The 23,376-nt window shown below is 36.0% G+C and overlaps 1 protein-coding gene across 1 annotated transcript; it reads left to right on the top strand.

Annotated features, from left to right (window-relative positions):
• Positions 1–114: 114 nt before the first annotated feature.
• On the top strand, positions 115–17,030 carry LOC126838151 (zygotic gap protein knirps-like). Its single transcript, XM_050572315.1, has 3 exons — positions 115–502; positions 11,993–12,070; positions 14,897–17,030. Exons 1-3 carry the CDS (start codon positions 425–427, stop codon positions 15,869–15,871), a joined length of 1,131 nt encoding a protein of 376 aa, XP_050428272.1. The 5' UTR covers positions 115–424; the 3' UTR covers positions 15,872–17,030.
• Positions 17,031–23,376: the final 6,346 nt, after the last annotated feature.

The following is a 23,376-nucleotide window of genomic DNA, read 5'->3' as shown; positions in this document are numbered from 1 at the left end:
ATTGGTGGACCGAGACCGCGCCCCACCGTTACCACCACTCTGGTCGTCCCCCCGATTTTTTTGAACCGCGTTCGCCCCCCGGAATAACCAGATTCGCCAGTGCAAGCCGGCAGGCGCTCCGGATAGTCCACGTTTTCGTCGCTTCGCGTTGTTGCTCGTTGACCGGCTTATACGAACTCGTACATACTTGTATACTTACAATAATATATAACGTACATTTAGAGTATCTTTGCGAAACGATTTGTTGTATATTTACTCGGCAAATTTTACAACGAAAACAGCATATCATCACACGTCGTTTCCGATCGGTACGCGGTTTTCAAATTTATAATAAGTGTCAGAAGAAAAAAAGTTACACAAATTAACCAAACGATATAATATTGTGCGTTACCTTTATTGATTAACCATGACGTTCGAGTCTTGAATGTCGTTGGACGCCGCGAAAAGCAACTCGGCCTTAAACTCCGATTGGATATGCTCACACGTTTTGCAAACACCAAACGTAAGTAAAAACACATTGTTAAAAAAAAAATCCAAGTGCTTTTTACGACTGAACGCCGCGAATATCCCAATTAGAAGCGAAATGTATATATATAAAATACATTTTTATAGAAATTAACTATTTTCTAATTTTTTTCGGTCGAAGATTCGTTTTGTTAAATAAAAAAGTGTGCAAAAAAATAACTTATTATAGTGGCCTACAGTGGAGACTTTAACGATCGTGGAAAAATTCGTAGTCACAACTTTTCGATATCTGTTCTTTTTAGCGGTATCGATTATTGAATAATTAAATTTAAATATTCCTCGAGTGCTTGTGTACACTTATAATGTATCTCTTAAGTTGTCTGATCGCGTTTTTATGATCTCGTCGCGCCCAACACGAAACCCGGCTCTTATTAGCATGTTTACTATTCTGGTTCGCATGGCGTGTATTTTGCAATTGTGATATTATTTAACTAATGGCTACCGACGACATGCTTTAAATACAATTCTTAAATTACACGGAGTTAGAGCTTTTATATCGTCATAAAACCAGACCGCAATCTAAACTTGTATTATGTCGCCAAGCCGATATGGCTATTCGGGAACTTTTAATCTTCAATCGTCGCAACCGTCACCTGTGCCGGCGCATCCCCTGTTAAAGTCTCTCGACAACACGGGTATAGGAAACGTTAATATTTATTTGAAAAATTATATCAAATTTATGTTTATACCAGAACGAGTATGAGCTCCCACGCTAGTTCTTTAAGAGTGGTCCACTATTTGTATTGAGATATTTAAATAAAATAAATTCAAGTTTAACCGGAGTGGCTAATATTCATCTGTCTTTTTTTATTAAGTAAAGTAATTATTTATAATAAACTATTTTGCTATATTGCATATGGTCAAACTAATTAAACTATAAAAACCACGTATTTTTCGTTATAATGGAAGACATTTTAATCGCGTTTACTCTGAATTTATCGAATCATTAAATATTTAGTATTCCGTTTAACGCCAACGATAAGAAATTCGCGATCGGTCATTTTTCAACGGGTTTTTTTAATTATTTTACTCAATCCGGTAATAATATGCACAAAAAAATATTGTCACACACCCACAGTCGAAAAACGTACATGTTATTATGAATCATATTAGTCGGATATCATATTAGTAACAACACACTCGTTTAGATTAAGACTTAACTACCGTATTCACTGGAACAATATACGGCTGGATCAACTAAAATAATTATTATAACTATAAGGACACAATAACTTTATAGCTGAAAATAAGTAAATGTATAGTTTGTCCAACAAAATGATTAGTTAAAGCAACTATGCATTTAGTTCGGCCAACTCAATGTTTAGTCAAAGCAAATATTTATTTAGTTATTGCTTATATTAACTATAGCTTTAGTTGATCCAAATATGTATTTTTTTCGCGTTAAAGTCGACCACACAAATGGTTTTGATAAATTAGGTACCTTATAGCCTTATACACGTGTACATATATGATGTAGACATAATAGAAGTTCAAGATGCTTGAACGTCCGAGTAGTCGCTTGTGTGGGCGAACGGATCACGAAAATAGCCATTGCGAACATGGAATGGGCGGAAAGCGTATACACACTTAGGCGGATTTAAAAAGAAAAATTCTCCTTCCACCAGGCCGTTAATAAATTAATAATAATATATCGATCAATAAATTCGATAGCGGTGGCGGCGGCGGCGTGGCAATTACGACGATATAATATTATAATATTAAATATCAGATATTTTTAATTAATTTAGTTATAACCCGAATGGAACAGTTCGCACCGGGCACGACCCGATCACGGTGCCGGTGTGTATATATACATATACCTAATAATAATAATATAATGCAATCGTACACGCCCACGCTCGATCATCGATTAATCGGTCCGAGACGAGAGCACGCATGGTGATCCCGCGGGAACGTACAAACGAATCGATTATTAATTAATAATTTATTAAATTACAGAGTATTATATTATATTATTATTTTTATATTATACGTATAAGGCAGCACGTCCCTCCTCTAAACGGCCGGTCTTCGTGTGGGGTTTCCGCGCCAAACTTTCTCCGCAGATCTTAATTACACTAATTGATATCCTCGATCGCTCATCCCATACTATATATGTATAGTTTATATATATATATATATATATATAGACATTCGGACCGATATCACGCATTCGACAAGCAAGATGTCACAGCATCATATAGTTGGAAATCATTGCGGTTTTGTTTAGAGTGATAAATTGTTTTCGAAAAAAAAATCAATCACCTCGATAAAACTGTTTATAAAAACGAATTGAATTTGTTCGTTAAGCAAACAAAGAATAGAAGTTAAACCATGCAATGGCCTTTTACTATATTCGTATCTGAACTTGAATCCTCGTTACATAATATTAAATTAGTAAAAATTATTTATTTATGATCAAACGACAATGTAGGAAAAGTTGTAATTCAGCTACAGTTAACAAAATAAAAAAGTCATTTGAAACAATTTAAAGCTCTTTTGAAACAGTTATAAACAATATAACTTTTGTTCATACAAATTAGCTATGTATTACAGAACCCGTTTTAAGAAAATATTTTTGAAAATTACTATTATCTAAAATTCATTACAAAGTCGGTTTAGCATGCAATAGCTGTGATAAAATTGTATTATTAATTATAGTATATGTTGAACATTCTTTTGCCTAAATCGGTGTCCGTGTTGTGGATAAAACGTAGATGAAAATTGAATATTAATAATAGTAGACGTTACCGGTAGAAGATGAGACGGAAAAGCGCAAGGTCTTTTAGTCGCATCACGATAAACACTTACATGTAATTGAGTAACCATTAAAGATATAACAATGCATGTGTACGGAAAACGATTCGTGTATTGTTCACGCTTATATTATAGACTATCGTAGAAATGATTTCCACACAAAATAGTACAAGTTATATGACAGAAATATACAAAAAACAAAGCGAATGAACAAAAAAAACGATAAAAAACCAATAGCGTGGAAATACTATGAGTAGAGGTTTTTTAAAATTTAATTTGCGAATCGTATTCAAACTTATTATGATAATATTATCATAATAAGTTTATGTACAGAGCAGCGGCGTCGAAGACGAAGAATGCTAATGTGTCGACCTACAGTGTGCTACCGGCGGCAGAGAGTGCTGGCATACACTAAATGATTTTCATACGCATACTTAGTACTTAATCTTATTATAATATACATAAGTAAACGATAAATTTCTGCACGAAATTCTGTTGGCTCCATAATATCTATATAAAGAACTGCATGAGTCATAAAAAAAAACTGCCGAATTTTTTCAAATTATATTTTATAATCGTCCGAATACCAAGAACGTCTTGAATGTAAATGTTTTATCATTATTAACGACTCGGCGAAAATTAAAATATCGCGTGATCACTGATCGACCAGCAACTGGTTTTTTATTTGTAATAGGTGTAGTTAAATAATTGAACAATATAGTGATATTCGAAATGTCGCGAAAACTGGATTATAATTTTATGGCAATATAGGAGATTATAATAATGTCATTGTTGTATAATATTAAAATATATACAACGCGTAAAGGTTCCTGAAAGAGACGTCGCTAAATTCTGCGCATAAATTAATAAATTATATCGTTATAGTGGTTGGGATTATCCGCTCGTTTTAGCTGCGCTTAGGTAGGTATATTATGTTTTTTTTTATTGAAATCTTACGATCGCGACCTCCTGCCACGAGGACTTAACCGTTTACATAATAACAAAATACGCTTGGGTATACTCAATACTGTTAAACGCGTTAAGCGGTATCCGGTTTCCGTTGCAGTTTTGCGACGATACCGCGAGTTTTTCCGGTTCATCGACGATGGCGCGTGCGCAACATAGACCAGTGGATTGCATTATAATATTATTATTATTGTAGCTGAGCTACCGAAAGAGGAGCAGCCGACAATAAAAAACACACTTACAAAAATAAAAACGGTTGAAAAAAGTATCTGTACACTACAATAATAATAATAACAGTCCGGCCTAATGAATACCGGATATTTCACAATTACTCACTAATGGACATCACGATATCCGACCATTAGGACTCTCCGCCGTAGCACTCACACCCACTTTTCGGCCGGGTCTCTTCGGTGTATTTATATAACATGTATGTATACATATATATATATATGTACTTACCTAGGTATACCTATAATATACAGTCGGCGCGTAATTCAAGGTGACCCACATCGCAATGACTGTGACGATATACATGATGATGATCCGCAACCGTTTACATCCATTTTCGACGCGTTTTTATGCGATTCTCGTCGATAATAATAATTATTATTATTATTATATACAAATGGTAGGTATAATTATTGTGACACGGAAACGAACAATGCGCAACGTTTTTCGAGTTCGTGTAGATATTGTTTATTATTTTATTATTATTATTTATTATTATATAACATTCAACGATTGTAATATAGTTATTGTAGCTTACAGTAATATTATAATGGGTTTTTCCAACTATCCGAAACTCAGTGGAAACCAGTTTGGAGAAAATAATTCGGCTTAATTTGTCCAGAACGCGGAATACATTGTGCGCAAAAATATATTATAACACACATAAACAAAGTGAAGACACTAGGACCGTATGAGCATAATTTTATCTTAGCGTTTTGGTAAACTCTATTATTTTCTGTATTTATTTATCGTAACACTTAATTTATACTATTATAACGTGGCGTTATCCGCGAAGGCTGTGCTGTGGCCTAAACGAACCAATGTAATGTATGGGCCTGGTTGGGGATTTTTTTGGTGTGTTAAAAAAAACACAAAATAAACCACTGATTTGCATAAACGACGCGTTGTAATACGTTTCCATTGATATTACACGGTTGTTGGCACAATAGACTAGTTTCATTAACATCGGGCTTGTTATTATGTGGACCATCAGCGCCAGCATTGTTTGGCGCGCAAGACTCGTCCTCTAGTTTGCTTTCGATAGACAATGTGTCAACTAAGATCCACAATAGAACTTTTACACACACACACACAACGAGTAATAATTATAACCAGTATTATATTATAAATATACATGATACACACACCTCATTACGATACTACGACGATACGCCCATAAGTTTACAAATTATAATAATATATAGGACTGAAGTTTAAAAAAAAAAAATTGTTCTGAGTAAGTACATGATGCCGAACAACAGCAAATAGAAATTACTTAGCGGTTGTGGCGGAATCAGAAAATTTTCATTGATGGATCAATTGAGTAACATAATAAAAACTATTCTATTTCCTAGATTATTCGTAGACCATTCTATTGAGACAATATCACACTTGAGTATGACACTCAAAAATATAAATTTAAAAGGACATAGATATTTTGACTACTACCTAATTTCAATCCAACCTCAAACGTGTACTTTAGGTGTTCTTTTAGTTCCTTTTTCTCAGTGTATATAAATATGATAGAAAATAGAAATAAATCAATCCTATTCTCGCATCTCTACAACGTTATAGTATACTAATTGTATATTTAACATACAGTTTTTGCTTTTTTTAATATAATTCTTTTTTTTTAACCTTATAAATATAATGATGATGGTATAGCCACGGTTTTCAGCTACCGGTACGACAAACCGGTTGTTTTGCTTATATACTAAAGCACTATACACTGTAGTAGGTATAATATAGCACTTCTCAAGTACTCGGCAACGGGCGTCCCGTGCTCTAGCTCACTTACCCTAAATGTGTTTTGAAACGTTATATCCATTTATATCAAGGTGTCTAATTTAAATGCGCCACGGTAGAAGATCCCGCGGGTGCAGCATGTGCATGCGACCCCAGCCGGGAGAACAAAATAATATCAAATCATTAATCACCGAGCAAAACGTTTCGCGGTATATGCGATATCATTTTTTTTTTTATTATTCTTTTTTACCATTATAATAATACCGCGTATATACCAGCTTCTTATCCGGCGGCTCGCTACCGTTTTGACGGAAATCTAAATGTCCTTCTATTGTGCGCACCGCCCAGTGCCTAATGATGCAAGAGAACAACATACACTTCTGAATCGGTCTTGTTATATATTCTCCATACAAGTATAACAATAATACGGTACCTATCCTCCGGAATCCTTTTCAGCTCCAAAAACCGTTTATTACGTTTCGGATCCATACAGCGCAGACAATTATTCGGGCAGACAATTCTTGTGGAAAAAATGACTTTTTAAAACGGACAAAAAAAATCAACTGAAACGATGATCTCGTCTGCTTATTGTATTTCAACTTGCATCGATCATCGTCAAACGGATCCGCAGTTCGACTGTCAACAACGGTCTGGCGACACACTGTGACAATACACTACCGTTATTTTTTGGACGCAAAACTTAGTCTCCTATAATTGATTCACAGTCACACGAACGCTTAGTCATCTCAGAATTTCGTACATCTTTTATACTAAATATTATTATCAAATCATATTGATCCATCACTGCTGTGTGATCACTGTCATGCGCGTCAATCTGCAACAGTAGCGAACGTCAAACGTTCTCCGTTTAGCCGCAAATTGATATTTACTTATTCATCATCAAAAGGACAATACTTATCGTTATAACTTAGTGCAGAGCTGAGACAAGACGCTTAAAAAACAAAGAGTCGAGTTTAGGTTTCAGATCATCCACTGCGATACCTATGTAACCTTATCTAATAAGTTTGCTGATTCTGGAATCGGTTAAACTTTTGTTGCGGTCGCACGACTTGATACTATACTCTGGCTCTGTTAGCGCCTCTGCTTATCAATCGCATCAGCTGCGGGCAATGTGTAAACACACTCGAGTGAAAAACAATAGACTATAACGGCCGCCGACCAAAGAATTCTCACCGGCGTTTTAAGCCGTCGTCATCGTCGCTGACTGGCCGGTCGGTATAACGCGCGTTTGTACGGTAAAACGACTATTATGAGCGCCGTTTTCTTCCAAGTGTTAGCCATCGTCACCGTCGACCGGGTGACAGATTGTTTATGCAGGATCTCGAGTGCCCAGGCCGGTGCACGGTCGCTTTTTCTTAATCACAATAATATAACAACAACGACAACAACAGCAATAATAATAATAATAATAAGGTCCGCGCGTTACCTTTTTCTACAGTGCGTCATTTAAGCGTCGCAGAACAAAAGACCCGAACGACACGCATCATCCCTTTCACACTCTTAAAAAAAACCCACGGCGACTCAAGTGGTTTTGCAAAACACGTCTTCTCGCGCAATATTATAAATGATCATCGCCGCCAAAAAAAATTGTATACATTGTAGGGGATGACGAGATGGTTAGAAAAAAAGAGCTTCTCGGTGTATAGTATTAGGTACTCACGCGTCGCCGGGAGGGTCAACTGCTTATTATATATTTACTGCGGCCGTGTAGATAATATATATTTACGGTTAATTTGTCAATGACAAAAAGAAGCGCAGGCGCACATAAGAAAATTTGATCATAAAAAGAGAGAGAACGAGTTAATATTGTTCTGGGGATTAACCGGATGACTTTGATTAAGTTTCGGCTGCAGCTGCCGTACACGACGCGTTGGCTCGAAAAAAACCGTTTGGTAGGTTGCCAAACGATCAACTGCTGTGTGTGTGTGTGTATGTTTATTGTAATAAGGATAATTCCAAAACAACCGTTGAGCACATAAGCAGGCGCCTCCGTAAGCTCACACGGGCAACCGCACGCGCAGAAAATATTATAATATATTATCGATATTAAGATATTATTATTAGTATTGTTGAGTAATTCTAGGGCGGTGCCATCTTGTATGTACGCACATTGTTAATGTATATAATATAATAGTGTACAATAATTGAAATACATTGAAACAGACATTTTGTTGTCTTAAGAATTGGCTTATTACGGACTAACTTTTAGATCACCCACATACATTATTTATCGATGTTATCTATACTTTAGAAATATGATATAATTTATCGTTTATATCATATCGCTTTTATGTTTCACTTACATTATCCACCTTAAACGTTCAGAAATATTATTATCAGGGCTTGCATTTCCGTATTAGATCCTAAGAACATGGTATCTACTATAATGCGCTTATGCGTAATACCGTGCATCATCATATTATTATTGGTATGTAAAAAACAAACTACTGGTAAAACTGTAATAACCGAAAGCCTATAGAAAGTATACGGCCCCAATTATCTGTATAACCTGAGACAAGAGTTTAAAAAAACTGTAAATCAGGATAAAATTAAAGTGTTTTGCGTCAACTCATTATAGTATATTCTATTTAGTACGGGCCATGCTTTAGTGTTTAAATACCGTGCTTAAGTGCCAATGAGGTAAAAACTAGTATCGTACATATTATTATTATTATTTGTAAAAACTGTTTATAGAAGCGGTATATTTTTCATATGGGTCTGTACCGCGGCATTAACGGATTTGTGCCCGAATTTCAATTCGTATCAGTATAATTAATGGCCGGGTCAAAAAAATACACATGTGTAATATGTACCTCAACAGGAAATAATGACAGCACGGTTCTACGTAGAAAGTCAACTGTCGCAGCACATTATAGCGGTTAGGTACGATAGTATATTATTATACGTATGTATATGTATAAAGTACTAAAGAAGAAGATCAGGAAGCGTGCGCGACGGGTCGACCGGGTTATAAGCCAGACCTGCTTGATCGCGTTTATATACATTTGTGAATACACTTATTTATTTTTATTATATATAACATATATTATAATATAGTATAATAACGTTGTGGACGCCGCGAGTGGAGCGGTTGTCAAAAGGTCAAAACGACTAGTCTACAGAGTCGCCCGCGCCCGAGTTTTATAGGACATTACGTAAGTAATATATAAGTATATATTATTACTATATGTATATATATATATACATATATATATGCATACAGGGATATAATGTACATAAGTATGTGGTATACACATAAAAACACGGTTAATTCGAATAGGACGACCGAGTCGGTGCGCACGCGTTTAAATAAATAAATAATTTTTACTAAACCGTGGCATTAGACTATGCCATATAAAAAACAAAGTATATTATACATAAAAAAAAAATTAATATTTCTCGCTAGATAGATAATGGCGAAGAAGAGCGGTGGTCCTCGACGCTTCTAAAATAGGAAGCCGGCCAAATCGGCAAACCGGTCCCTCTACAGCGCGGTGGCCACCGTTCAGTAATGACCAAAGTCGTTATTCTCTATTAATACCTATTATTACAATTTTGCTCATACAATTCGCATTGCCCACATTCAGTGCATATCAGCTTAAGTCTCAGCAACAATGGGCTACATAGTGTGCAATTCGTTTGCATGTGTGCGCGTACTTTGTTAGCGACTTTTCGAATAGGTAATCACTACGGCTAAACATTGTTATTATCTTCACCCGCGTATGCGCAGGGCGTTTATATTAAAATAATAATTTATACTATATTTTAAGGGGGGAAACGGCATTACCCGTAAAACTGATCGGGATTTGCGATACGGCAACCGCTTTTAATTATTGACCTTCCGGCGCATGTCTTCGCATTCCGGTAGCGTCCAATCGGCCTGTATAATAATAATATTGTATATTATTATAATATACAGGGTTTTTATTATCATCGATATAGTATTGTTGTTGCCTTGGGTGGCCCGTTGCCGAGTGTGTTTCGACTCAAATCACTTGAGCGCGAGAAACGAGGCAATATCGTACACCGGCCCACGATCTACGCCCACCGGGTGTGATGCCGATCAGATAGTCTTCTTCTTTCGCCCGGGTTCTTCATAAAATTTAATTAAACGTGGTTAACCGTCTATCGGACTTACGCGTGTGTCGGTCGACAGGAAAAAAAGTCGCACGACTACATTAAGGCGGAATGTTAAAAGTGGACTCGAAAACGATAACATTATTTTAGAGTGTGGACTCAGCAGGTATAGGTGGCTAACTTTTTTTTTTTTTGAAAGAGAGATGTCCTAGTTGGATTCTATCAATTAAGTGCTGCATATACTCACAGACGATTTGTTGTCCTCAAAATCCATATTCTGTTAAGTCAGTTATAGAAATCAAACAACATATACCTAATTGACGGCGATCCATTATAAGAATTTCCAAATTTCATACTACACTTCGCAAAGAGTGCATAATTATTACGACCATACGTTAACCTGATTAATTATCCTAATTATTTTGTGGGTCCATGCAAGGTCTATCAGTTTATCTATTTAGTTTAAAAAAATTTATATTATCGTCGAACTTGTAAAAGAAATTCAAATTAGGACTACGCGTTTAAACATTAGCAGTTATGCGAGTAAATATGTAACTATAAAGCGAATTAAGAAGGATACTTTTTTATTTTGGCTTTCTCTGTGGTGTACTCATACATGCTTGTTGAAAACCGTAAGACGCTGTTTCTCGGTGGTCGAGGGCTTAAAGGTTTTCTTCGCTCGCAAGGCACTGCCACGGTGATTGTATAGGACTGACTAATGCTGAAACACAACCCGTAATGGTCTTCGCGCAGCCGAATGATTCTTCGAAAAGCGCTGGTGGGTGGTAATTTAGCACTTGGTCGGACGTTTAGGGGCTCATTTGGGGTAGACTCGACTCTCCTCGGTACTTGCCGGTGTCGGTCTTACAAGAAAGTCCGTCGGCCGGCATGTGTAATTATTTATAGATCCTCGAGACGCGATAGGAACGCGACCATGATGACTAAGGACAACGTCGAAAAGCGCTTCCTCTTCGACGGTTATGCGGTAGCGTCTTAACGCGTTTAATAATTATTTCGTGACTCGAGGCAATTGCGAAGTAATGGCGACGGCCGTATACGACACACATACGCCACTTTATTGATTACTATAGAGTGTATTTCCATATAACTGCCGTAAGTCTGTGTGTGCTTAAGGAGAAAGAAAAAATACATAATAAACATAATGTGTAACCGATACGGGAAGGATGCGTATACCCGGAAACGCATCGTTAAAGCGCATTGTACTTATTTATATGATGTGAACGTATTAATCTCGATTAGTAGCCGTGACACGAAATCATCCTCGGCTGCCGTAGATTTTCGAAAACGGCTAAGTATAATATACAAAAATAACATTTAATGTGTACCTATCATAGAAGAAAAATACAATTCCGTACAACTAAGATCCAGGCGAAAACCGCAAATGTGTATAGGTCTATGGTACATAGTATCGATTTATATGTGTGTGTGTTAAATTAAATAATAATAATATGTTAATGTCACATCCCGGCGATTTTTGTTTTCGGAGTACGCGTTAACGTGAAATCCTTGACCAAATCCGTTTAAACCATAATCATAATAAATAGTCCGGCGAGGTCAGGCCAGTCTACATAATATATCCGATCATCTGTGTGGATAAATGTGTATAATAATTTAATATTATAAGTAATTTATTGGTTTTCTGTTACAGATGAACCAACAGTGTAAAGTTTGTGGAGAACCGGCCGCCGGTTTTCATTTCGGCGCGTTCACTTGCGAGGGCTGTAAAGTGAGTACATCTAACCTAACTATAACCTAGTGTTTTTTTCGTGTTAAGACCAACAGAACTCGATCAATCGTATTTTGAAGTAACTGAAACATTGCATAAGTTAAATTACTGACAATACACTGTGACGTCATACTCTGGGAGTTATATATATATATATAGATAGATATACATTATTACCACTGTTATAAAAAAATGCTTAAACAGGCTGTTAATGTTGTCGCGCACGTACAGAGAGAAAAAACCGCACACGGTATAGGTATAGACAATAAACACTTTTTTCTTTTTCTTTTAACATAACCACGCGGTGTTTATTAAATTGAGATGTACTTAGACGTATATACCAGCCAATATAATATATACACTGTACTTGTATCAATCGAATAATCCGTTTCGACACGACAACGATTGGAATGTTAAGCGACAACGACAACGACTAACATGTAAACTCATAAACCAACACTCGCGTAACAACTATCCTCTAAAACTTAAACGCTTCAATCGTAAATACCCAACATTATATGGTTTTACTGTAAATGTATTTGCTAATCTTTTATTTTTGGAAATTTCATTTCTATGATTTCATTCAATATAAATATTTAATGTAAAGACTATGAGCTTATAAACTTTTTCAGGTGATTATTTAATTATCAAATGTATTGACCCTTGACTTTCATGCAGCCCTCTTTAATCTGTTGTTAATTATCATCCTTAATTTTATGAAAAACCATTTGCCCATTTTAGCCAAAGATAGTTATGTGTTTTTATTTTTACAATTTCGTAAGTGTTTCTATCTCAAACAGCAAAAAAAAAAAATATTTACATTTTCATAAGTTGTCAACAAGTTTGTTAATATTTTTTAATAATGTTTTGGCGGGAGATTAAATGTTTGGCAAAACATTATAGATCGACACACAAATATAGTCTTTGGATATTATTAAAATATGGAAAATCGTATTATTATTTGAGAAAATTATTGAAAATATTTTCATAATACTTAACCAACATTTTGAAAATATTGATGTTTTTTAGCTGTATTATTATATTACACCTTTATGAGGGATACACTGCAGATATATAGAAGTATTATATTGAAAGTGTGGCAAAATCAAGCGTTTGACATAACACTATTTCATTGCAGCCACATGTCCCGGGTGTGATAATAGCAATAATATAAATATAATATCATAAATAAATTATGATAACGATGGGAATAATAATAACATTATTGAAAATTTATATAGTGAGGGTCGGACCGGTTGGCGGCGAGTCGGTCCAGTTGTGTTGTGTGGCCCGCACAGGTCGCGGAATGTTAAGACATCCTTCGCTACATCTTTGTATGTCCGCGGTCGCGCGCGCTCATACGTGAGACAAATGTCAAACCTGAAACCAACAATAAAAATAATAACGTCTATACCAACGCCGTGATAATATTTAATATACTCTCTCCTCTATATTTATCTACAAATTAGTTTTATGTGCAAATGGAACGATAATAAAGAAGATCATTGGCATGGGCCGTTGATCGTGTTTGCTTTTATAACAACAGTTGCTCATTACAAATGAATACTTACAATTCGATTTTATTAATATAATAAATAGATTAAATAATTCCACTAAATACATACAAACTTTTTAGAAAGAATACCTAATTTAAATATTTAATTATTTAGGTAAACATTTTAGTAAGGTCTTAAAATTTAACGATATCCAGTAGACTTTTGACTACTGATCGCAAGGACTTCAACGCACGGTCAACATGTAGAACAGTCGAATAGTATTTTTATTGGAATTATAACATAATATAGTATAACCAGCGTAGTAAAAAACGGCTCGTAGTAATTGTTAGCTGGGATTTATCTCTACCATTGATCAAACAACGTCTTAAGCTTGCAAAAACCCCGGCGTTCGATTCTTACGACATAATAATATAGAACGCGACGTCTGTACAGACTTTAGGCGTTGGATCGTTGTCGGCCCGGTCGTTTCATTCACCGATTCCAATAGAAAACGACTCGATGTATGATTTATGCTCTATTGCCGGCCGCCCCCGCTTTACAAACGTATATGACTCATTAGTCTTTAGATACGGTTCGAAGGAGGCGGCGGTGGCGGCCGCGCGCTCTACGTTTTGCCACGAAGACATCCCGCTCTGCATATTATTATTATACATACATATTATACGAGATTGTATGTGTATCGTCTCGTGTGATCTATCGGTTTTAATAACGCGGCCCAGGTCGAAATAATATTATATATCGTGTGCACACGGTCGTGGGAATAATGTCAGCGTCTCGGCGGAGGATCGTAGCTTCGAGCTGAACACACCGGACACGCCCTTATATTACATTAATACATATATGTATACGTATGGTATATAATATGTGTATGTGTGTGTGTGTGTGTGTAGAAAATATAATATAATATACATAATCTCGTACGCGCGACCGTATTTTCCGGCAAAATACGACGGATCCATTCATATAATATGATTATACTTGACCACGCACTCACGCATCACCTACACTATACAATATAATACAACGCTGCCCTTGGTATCATGTGTAATTCTATGATGTGCGTTCGACACGGTTTTCACGTGTTAAGCGGCTTTCTTCGACATTACGTTTTTTTCCTCCCACATTTCGCCTGTCAGGTTCATCTGGAACTATATTGTACCTACCTATATTACTGTTGTTTTGTTCCGTTACATTTATTAACCATATGTGTGATTGACTGAGTACCCTGTTGATAATATTTTTCATGACTAACGCAATACTAATCTTGTGATTAAGAATAATTAATAAATGTTTTTTTTTTCTTTTACAGTCATTTTTCGGCCGAACTTACAACAATTTGAGTTCCATTTCGGAATGCAAAAACAACGGCGAATGCGTCATCAACAAAAAGAATCGGACGTCGTGCAAAGCGTGCCGACTCCGTAAATGCCTGCTAGTAGGCATGTCCAAGAGCGGTTCTAGGTACGGTCGTCGGTCCAACTGGTTCAAGATTCATTGCCTGCTGCAAGACCAAAATGCGGCCGCGGCCGCCGCCACGCACGGCAACAGTCGGCCACCATCGCTCAACGTTCCCGGTGGGTTCAACGGTTCGCCGCTATATCCGGGCGGCCTCATGCATCCTGGCCATCCCTTTCTCACAACAGACAAATTCCTGCAGGCCCGGCTTAACGGCTACGGCGCGGCGCTAATGGCGCAAGACGACGCGTATTGCCGTGCCGCCGGCGGAGGCGGTTCGCCTAAGCGCCGCTGGTACTCGGCGTCCGACGACTCCGGCGGCTCGTCCATGCCTGAAGACGAGGAAGCCTCGTGCAAGGCCAGTCCGGTGCGCAGGCACAGCCCATCGCCTCAACCATGCATGTCGGCCGCGTCGCCGTCCTCTTCGTCGACTTCGGGCGACATCAAACCCGTCATAATGCCCGTCAGCCCAACGACCGTTTTGGGTACTTCCGTATCCGGCTTCCACTCGCCGTACTACCCCATGTCCGTCACCCGACCGGGTCTGACGCCGTTCGGTGGCGGGCTGACACTATCCATGGCGGCGGCTGGATGGCACACCGGTCGCACGGCCACCGGCGGCGATCTCATGCTGTCCAGTCCGGCGCCCGGCGGCGTGGCCGTTGAACAAGAATACCCCATCGACTTGTCGCTTAAGAGCGGCTCCGCCACTGAACAGTATGCCAAATACAGCCGAACACCGCCCCGGTCGGATCCAGAACCCGCCGCGGCCACAATGCCTCTACCCCCGTCACCACTAGACTTGACCAAGCGGACGGCCGAAGTGTGACCGACGCCAATGGATTACGGTCGAGCAATTTTAGCGAAAGTAACGCGAAACCCAAATTTGTTTTCACCCCTGTACATAATATTATATCGAATTATTGTATTTTATAATTATCATTTTTCCTCGCTTCTACAGTGTAATAATAATAAATAAATAATAACATCGTTATTATAATGTTGTCGCCATTTTTTTATGGCATCGTCCTAGTCATTGTAAAACAAAGAATATAATAAAACCGCTCGCGTAGCATTATAAAATTACACCGTATTATCATATAGTAAGTCCAAAAAAAAAAAACAACGACAAAATTAATCGGAGGCACGCACCACACACATACATAATACCTTTAATAATATCATACATTGTAATTTATAACCGGTTATTTTACGGTCTGTGTATATGTTTACATTGCGGTAACCCCGTTTTCCATTTTAGGTTAGCGAGAAAAACTAGAAAATGTAAAACAAAATATTGCAGTGGGCACATCGCGGTGTCAAAGACAATAGGAGTTTGTCACATTCGTCGTAATAACATAACAATGCCGGTGGGCGTCTTGTCTTCGGTATGATATTAGACAAACGCACTGTATTATACTTGCTAGGTACACACCCGTAATTTATTACCCGTATTTTCAAATAATATCGTTATTGTTATTATTATTATTATGTGGTCAACAATAATAATTATAATAATACAGTGCCCGAGCTCTGGTTTTCTTCAACGAACGACTGGTAAAGCGTAAAAATAATAATAAGTACTTAAAAAAAATAACCAAAAAGTGAGCTCTTCCCGTCGAATCGCTCGTCCTCCTTTCCCAAAATACCGGAGTTTTTTTTTTAATATTTATAAGCCTTTTTTGTACTCGCGGTCTTCAATGTACTGTAATAATATTACACTTAAAATAATATAGAACTTAAACGAATAAGTAATAATTGTTGTTATTTCCAAAATTTGTTCGAGGGATTTTGGCCATTAAATTATTTTTAATTTGTACATAGTCTTGCTATTATGTATACTTGTACTTATATATATTATATAAACGCTATTACGACTTGTAATTATTCGCTATTGGCGTTATCATAATTATTATTAATTTTTTTTTTTTGTTATCTTATATATATTATTATAATTATTTGATGTGTGAACTCGTCAGAAACACTTGTACAGCTTGTAGAATAAATAATATACATGAAAATAAAACGAACTTGTTAAAAAAAAAAAAATAAACAAATGTAGATTTTGAAGAAAAAAAATTAAATTTTTTGGCTTTTGTTATTTTTTTTGTTTAATGATACTTTATTAAATACATACAGAACGTCGTAGCCTCGTTCCAATTCGGTCATGCGCATACTTGTGCAATATTATTATATATATATATATATATATATATATATATAATATGGTGCATTGTACGCGCGTGCTAGTGTATTGTTTGAAACGTTTGCTGATCGTTTCTAGTATTATCATTATATGAATTATTATTATTATTATAATTGCGAAGAGAAAAAAATGTGTATGCGCAAATGCGTAGTATAATGAACGCTTGGAGGAAGTCACGACGGTAATGATATTGTTTTCGAGAAAGGTCAGTATTTTCTCGTTAGAAGAATAAAAAAAATAATATGTATTCCTATAGATCCATATTTATATACACGGTTGTACTGAATCGCGTACACGGATATGTAGCGTCGGAGGCTACCGCATAAGTAGCAGTTTTGTCGGTCTCGAAAGAAAAAAAACACCTAAGTTAAAAACTACATAAAATAATAATAACAATTATTATTATTGTTGTTGTTGTGAAAAAAAAAACGACCTTGATAAATAGTGCACGACGGCGCACGCTACTTGTGCCGCCGTCGGCGACGTCACTCGAAGGACCAAGAGTAGCTATGAAGAACATCCAAACGGCTTCTTGTTAATTATGTTGCACTTAGTGTATCTTTCCACCGTGTTAGTGTACTAGTGTTGGTCAAATGTACTGAATATTACCTAACCTAACCTACCGATGTACATACATGGGACGGACGTGTGTATTGGATTTGTACAACAAGCGCGTTTGAAAACTCCAGTATTTTTCACGGGTCATTAAAAATCTTCTAGAATACATAAATATAACGTTTAATGAAATGGTAATCCGGGTTCTCGAGGAGAGCAGCTGTTACTCGTCATCGTACGAGGTGGGTAGCTCTTAACATTGAACCAAAAATATATTGTCGATATAGAATTATTATTTTACGGCATGTCGGTTTTAATGGCAATTGTTCAATAAAATACGTTAATTTTATTCAAACGTAAATTATCATTTTTTAAACATTAAATCGAGAATGCCAATTTTTAATGTAGGTACATCCGGTTACGTAAGTATATTAAAGGTAGAAGTGAGCAAAACGGTATCAACGATTCAAGTACCGATGGAGCTAATAAATAAGTGGAAATATCAGTTACAATATCTATAATATATCATTCATTTAAAAAATAACGTGGTCTTTAGTTTATTGAAAATAAAATACGTAAAACTTCAATGTGCATTTATAATTTTCAAAAAACCCGGAATGTGAGTTTAGTTCTTTATGGTAGATCCGTATGAATATAAATAAATTGTATTACAATTTTATATTTAAAAATATCACTAATTTAGTGTATTTTTCCTAGTTATGAATTGGACAACATACGTGTATCTAGCGCGGATCCATCCAAGATGGTTTTACTTCTATTTTGGTCTAGTTTTTAACTTGAACATTAATACCTAAAATTGATAATCAGTAATCACGGTTATTAATAAAATATAACAGATATTTTTTGTTAAAGTTTAAAAAATTTGTCCAATTGTTGAAAACGACAGATACCAGGACGCCGCAATCATTACTGACTTGTGTTTTTCTATTGTTAATTAAATAATTGAGGCGCATAGCACTAAAACAGCTAAATCCATTAAACATTTAATTTAGTTTTAATACCTACGTTACACCTTTTAGAATAATACTCTGTTCTTAAACCAAAATGACCCAACCCTAAAAATAAAAATGAATCCACTTAAACCAAAAGTTTTAACTTAACTCTTAAATAGCAATTACCATGCGATAATAGATCTATCAATTCTTAATTAGACATAAAACACCTTTTCTTTTTTAATTTTACGTCTTTAAAACTGATACATAAATGAAACGATGATTATGAATGTAATATTTAACTCATGTCGTCACATGACTTAAATATTAGCCACGTCTTATTTTTAATTTTCATATACTTTTTTAACAATTCGTGCTTTGTGTTTTTAAACACCCCGCGCGGCCGCCTCCGTCTAATAGACTGTCATATTGTTCTGTTTTTATCGTCTGTTCGATCGCCGAGACATGAACGTATACAGTATGCACGTTATCTGCAAATTATTTATCTAAAGAATGACATTAAAACATTGACACGCGAGAATCTCCGACTATACGGTCACACCTAGATGAGTGATAATAATATAGTAACTAATGAATCTGTGGCGGATAGCCTTCTTTAGCAGAGAACGCTTTACCTTATGTCAGGAAACTAATGAACATTACAAACCGATATTGTATTGTATTGTATTTATAAAATGATCTGTGAACATTAAAATATACTAACACTTCTGTTGGTTTTGAAACGATATGCGTGTTTGTTATGATCACACAATGATAGGGTCTAGTCGACATGGCGTGTACTTGATTTTGCGCGTAACCATTTACCAATAGGGTCCGTTTGCGTACGACCTATTGCGAAATAACGTCTGAACATAGTGTTTCGGATTTCCTATCGAAACATATTGCGTCGTTGTGATCATAGGAATCGTCTGTACTGGTTTTTTTCCGTTAATATTCAGAATAATAACACACACACATATTAATAGGCGGTATAGTTATAATGCGATAGCCTAAAATAAGATTGTATCTAGATAATCCAATATACGAATATCTTATGGCTGTGCCTATATTGCAATAGGTCAATGTGTACCTACGGTTTTGAAGATGACACGGTGTTACGAAATATACACACGAAAAAAAAACAAATAAGAGAGAGAGACAGAGTGATTTAGAACGAAAATGATCACAGTTTATAAATAGTTTTAAACAAAAACACGAAGGTTACACGAATCTTTCTATGTAGGGCTTGTATAGGTACTGAAAATGTACACACTAGAGTAAGATAGTCCAAAAAGGAGAACGCTAAATTCACACGCAGTTGCCTCATACTATATACTGTTTATTGTAAATTCTATAGATTTATTTTTTAGTTTATAAAACAATATAGAAGCTTTCTCAGTGGAATCAGTGCGATCAAATAACAGACCACACGGAAAGTTTAACATAGTTTCTCGATGATCACGAAATAAAAACAACTCTTTGAGTAAATTACTATACATATATATATATTATTTTTTTTGTCTCTCAAATATGTGTTCAGTATCTAACCGTATACAAATATGACAAATCGTTCACAGAAAAAACGGAATCATTATAGTTATCATGAACTTGTTTATAATTGAAAATTGTAATAATAACTAAATCGAATATAATATTACGCTATGCCGATGTACGGTCGCCTATATTTCGAAATCGAATAATTCGATTCACTTATGGTATTAATGTATTTAGCATTATTATTATTACACCAACGGGTAAAGCCATTTCTCAATGTTTAATTTTTACTGCCCATCCCTAGTGGCCGTGTGCCTTGTTCTAAATCCACTAAACTGTAGTTATTTCGCCGTGTCGAACCATGGACGGACGACCGCTGCTCGTCCTCCTCATATATGGGATAATTTCGCTATAAGCATGCCGTGCACAGAAATAGTAGGTATTATAGTCAAATCGTCTTCGGGGAAGAAGGAGCCGGCGACCTCCAAAACCTGCAGTGGCTTCATTGACATTTTCACTTTCTTCCATTTTATACGGCTCATAAACAATATCTATACATGTACAATGTGTACTAATTGCCTCGTAAACGATACTTGCACGCTTCATCTTCAATCGTCGATCGTACGACGAAGGTTTTTACAATCATTTTCGTTTCACATACACTTTTTAACAGCCGGACAGCGAACGAAATTATTCTGATAACACGGCTATTGCGTACGGAGAGGCACATTTTTTCGCGAACTCATCTATATGAAGGTCAACCAGAAAAGACATTTTTTTTTGTCTTAGAAAAATACGCTTGAAAATATTCAGGAATTGCTTAAAATTGTGAAACATTAAAACAAAAAAAGTTTGTAAACGTTAGACCAATTTTTGTTTTAAGAAATAATTGATTTTTAAAATTTTTCTCCAATGCCCTTTCAAATATTATGTCTCGCACGCGTTGTTCGCGCCGAGGACACGGCAAACGGCATTGTCGGGGAGACGGTTCGATCGCGAAACAAACAAAAACTTCAAAGGACAATACCCAATATTATTATGGGTATGCAGAGCGTGTATCGTAAAAACAATAATATTCTCCATATTAACGTTGCGCGGTTTAACGACGCACGCGTTTATGTATTCTGGTAGTAATTATTTAATAGGCTCGTGATTGTCGTTGCGAAGACTCCTACGCGCGCCACCCGCTATAAAGTATTTTTTTTTTTCGTTAGAATATTATATTACGTTGTGCATAGGTAGGTATATAATGTGGCGACCGCAAGACGTTTCTTTTGCTCGGCATACAGCGGTGACGCGTTAAAGGCGTGTGTGGGAAACGCCGTCTTATTGCCGAGATACTTAAAACCGTATCACGACTGTGAATCGCGTGATAATGAGATCACCTGCTGCAGCCGTAGTCGTCAGCATGTTCTATATAGGCATCTAGCTCTACACGAACCGGTATCGATCTCATCGATGGACCGTTCGTACGCGGTATACATATTATAATAGGACCTTGCCAACATTACCGCACGTGTTGTGCAATTCCGTCTCGATTCAACATCGGCAATCGTGGTGCGATTCAATTGTATTTATACTCATATTATGATCATCTCAAAACATAAGAATACAACGATGGCATAGTACACGGCCGGGAAAATTACATACAGCTGTGTAGATACTGAATAAAGTTTTATATACTCGGATACCAAATAATAAAATTGGTGCTACTAAAAGTCATGTCAAGTTCATTAGTTACAATTAATAATATATTAACACTTCTATAGTAGTGTAATTTTTTAATTTCATTAACTGTAAAATTATAAAATATGCACACCTATAAGCAATGCCGTCATCTCTGTGCACTATGCCGCATTGTTAGCATATTGTATTGAGCTCTGACTTTTAAGAATGTATCTCAACCCCAGGATACAGGCATATAGCGGTAATACCCTTCCACCGTTGACATTGGGGGCGTAAGATAAGTTAGTCCGCATAATATGTATTATGTGGTGTCACGGCTATTGCACTTGTTTCACGCTGACCGACGCCACGTGCCCGGCTGATATCTCTCATAGTCAATGCTTTTTACATCTGCTGTTTGAGATGGAACAGATCGCTTTTTTTAAGTGAGGCCAATAGTAAAGAAAATTGGCAAGGTGGTAAGAGACGGTTGAAAAGAGATAAACGTTAGAAAATTGAGGCAAAATAGGTAGGTAATGGTAATACAAAAATAATCGTCGAAGAAAATAGAAATTGAGGTTGACTAAATAAAAAGACGGTTATAACTTATAAGTAATTATATTACATTGAGAGCGATATGTAGATGGTTGATGTACGCGCTGAAGATTTTAGGGGACTGTTTGGAATGGAAGTTGTAAGCCGGTCAAACCCAAGTTGTTGAGAATATAATAAAAAAGTAATAAGAAAAAACAACGTAAATACTATGTTATATAAATGATATAACAAACGAGTAAATAAAATGAATAAATAATAATTATTACACTAGATGTAGATACTTTTTTGTAATTTTTATTTTTATTTATGTAATCTATAATTAGATCACCACTAAATATGTCCATAAAAGCTAAGACCTTGCTGTACTTATGCCATTTCTTGAATTATATTATTTAAATTTTATAATGTTAAATCTTGGAAATTCAAAGGACACTTCTTTTTTTTGGCACTGAGATTTATTTTATTTGCTAATTATAATGGAACAGTGCGTATTTTAACATGTTAGGTACGTTAAACAAATTATGTTGGTGGAATCCATATCGTTTGACCCCAAAAACACCTTTGATTATTTTTTTTGCAATGTTTTTGTGAGTTACAGTCGCTACATAACGTCATAACCATTTATTATACATACTATTTATATGATAATACATATTATTATATAGGTACTACGGCGCTGGTCACGTTGGGTGGTTTTAAGGTTCGGTCGATTTTACGACATTCGACGGACGCGTTAATTGATCCAACAGTTAAACCTTAATCGATAATAAATAACCCGACAAACGGCATTTACATAATATATCTAATTTAATGTGGATATTATAACATGACGTTATCTTTATGGTGGTTTTCAATATAAACTAGGATTCATCGAGTCTGAAAAAAAACCTGAATGCTTTTTATTTC

Source organism: Adelges cooleyi, unplaced genomic scaffold (assembly GCF_023614345.1).
Source record: "Adelges cooleyi isolate 19-005CV unplaced genomic scaffold, UGA_ACOO_1.1 ACOO_flye_CR_arks_rails_tigmint_CR_PRNA_30, whole genome shotgun sequence".
Lineage (NCBI taxonomy): Eukaryota > Metazoa > Arthropoda > Insecta > Hemiptera > Adelgidae > Adelges > Adelges cooleyi.
Note: the sequence above shows the minus strand (reverse complement) of the source record. Positions and strands in the feature narration are given on the sequence as shown.

Excerpts from the sequence above, each read along its gene's own strand:
- LOC126838151 (XM_050572315.1), top strand. The coding sequence starts at position 425 with ATGTCGTTGGACGCCGCGAAAAGCAACTCGGCCTTAAACTCCGATTGG. Across the intron at positions 503-11,992 it reads ACGTTTTGCAAACACCAAAC|ATGAACCAACAGTGTAAAGT; the intron begins GTAAGTAAAAAC and ends TTTCTGTTACAG. Across the intron at positions 12,071-14,896 it reads TCACTTGCGAGGGCTGTAAA|TCATTTTTCGGCCGAACTTA; the intron begins GTGAGTACATCT and ends TTTCTTTTACAG.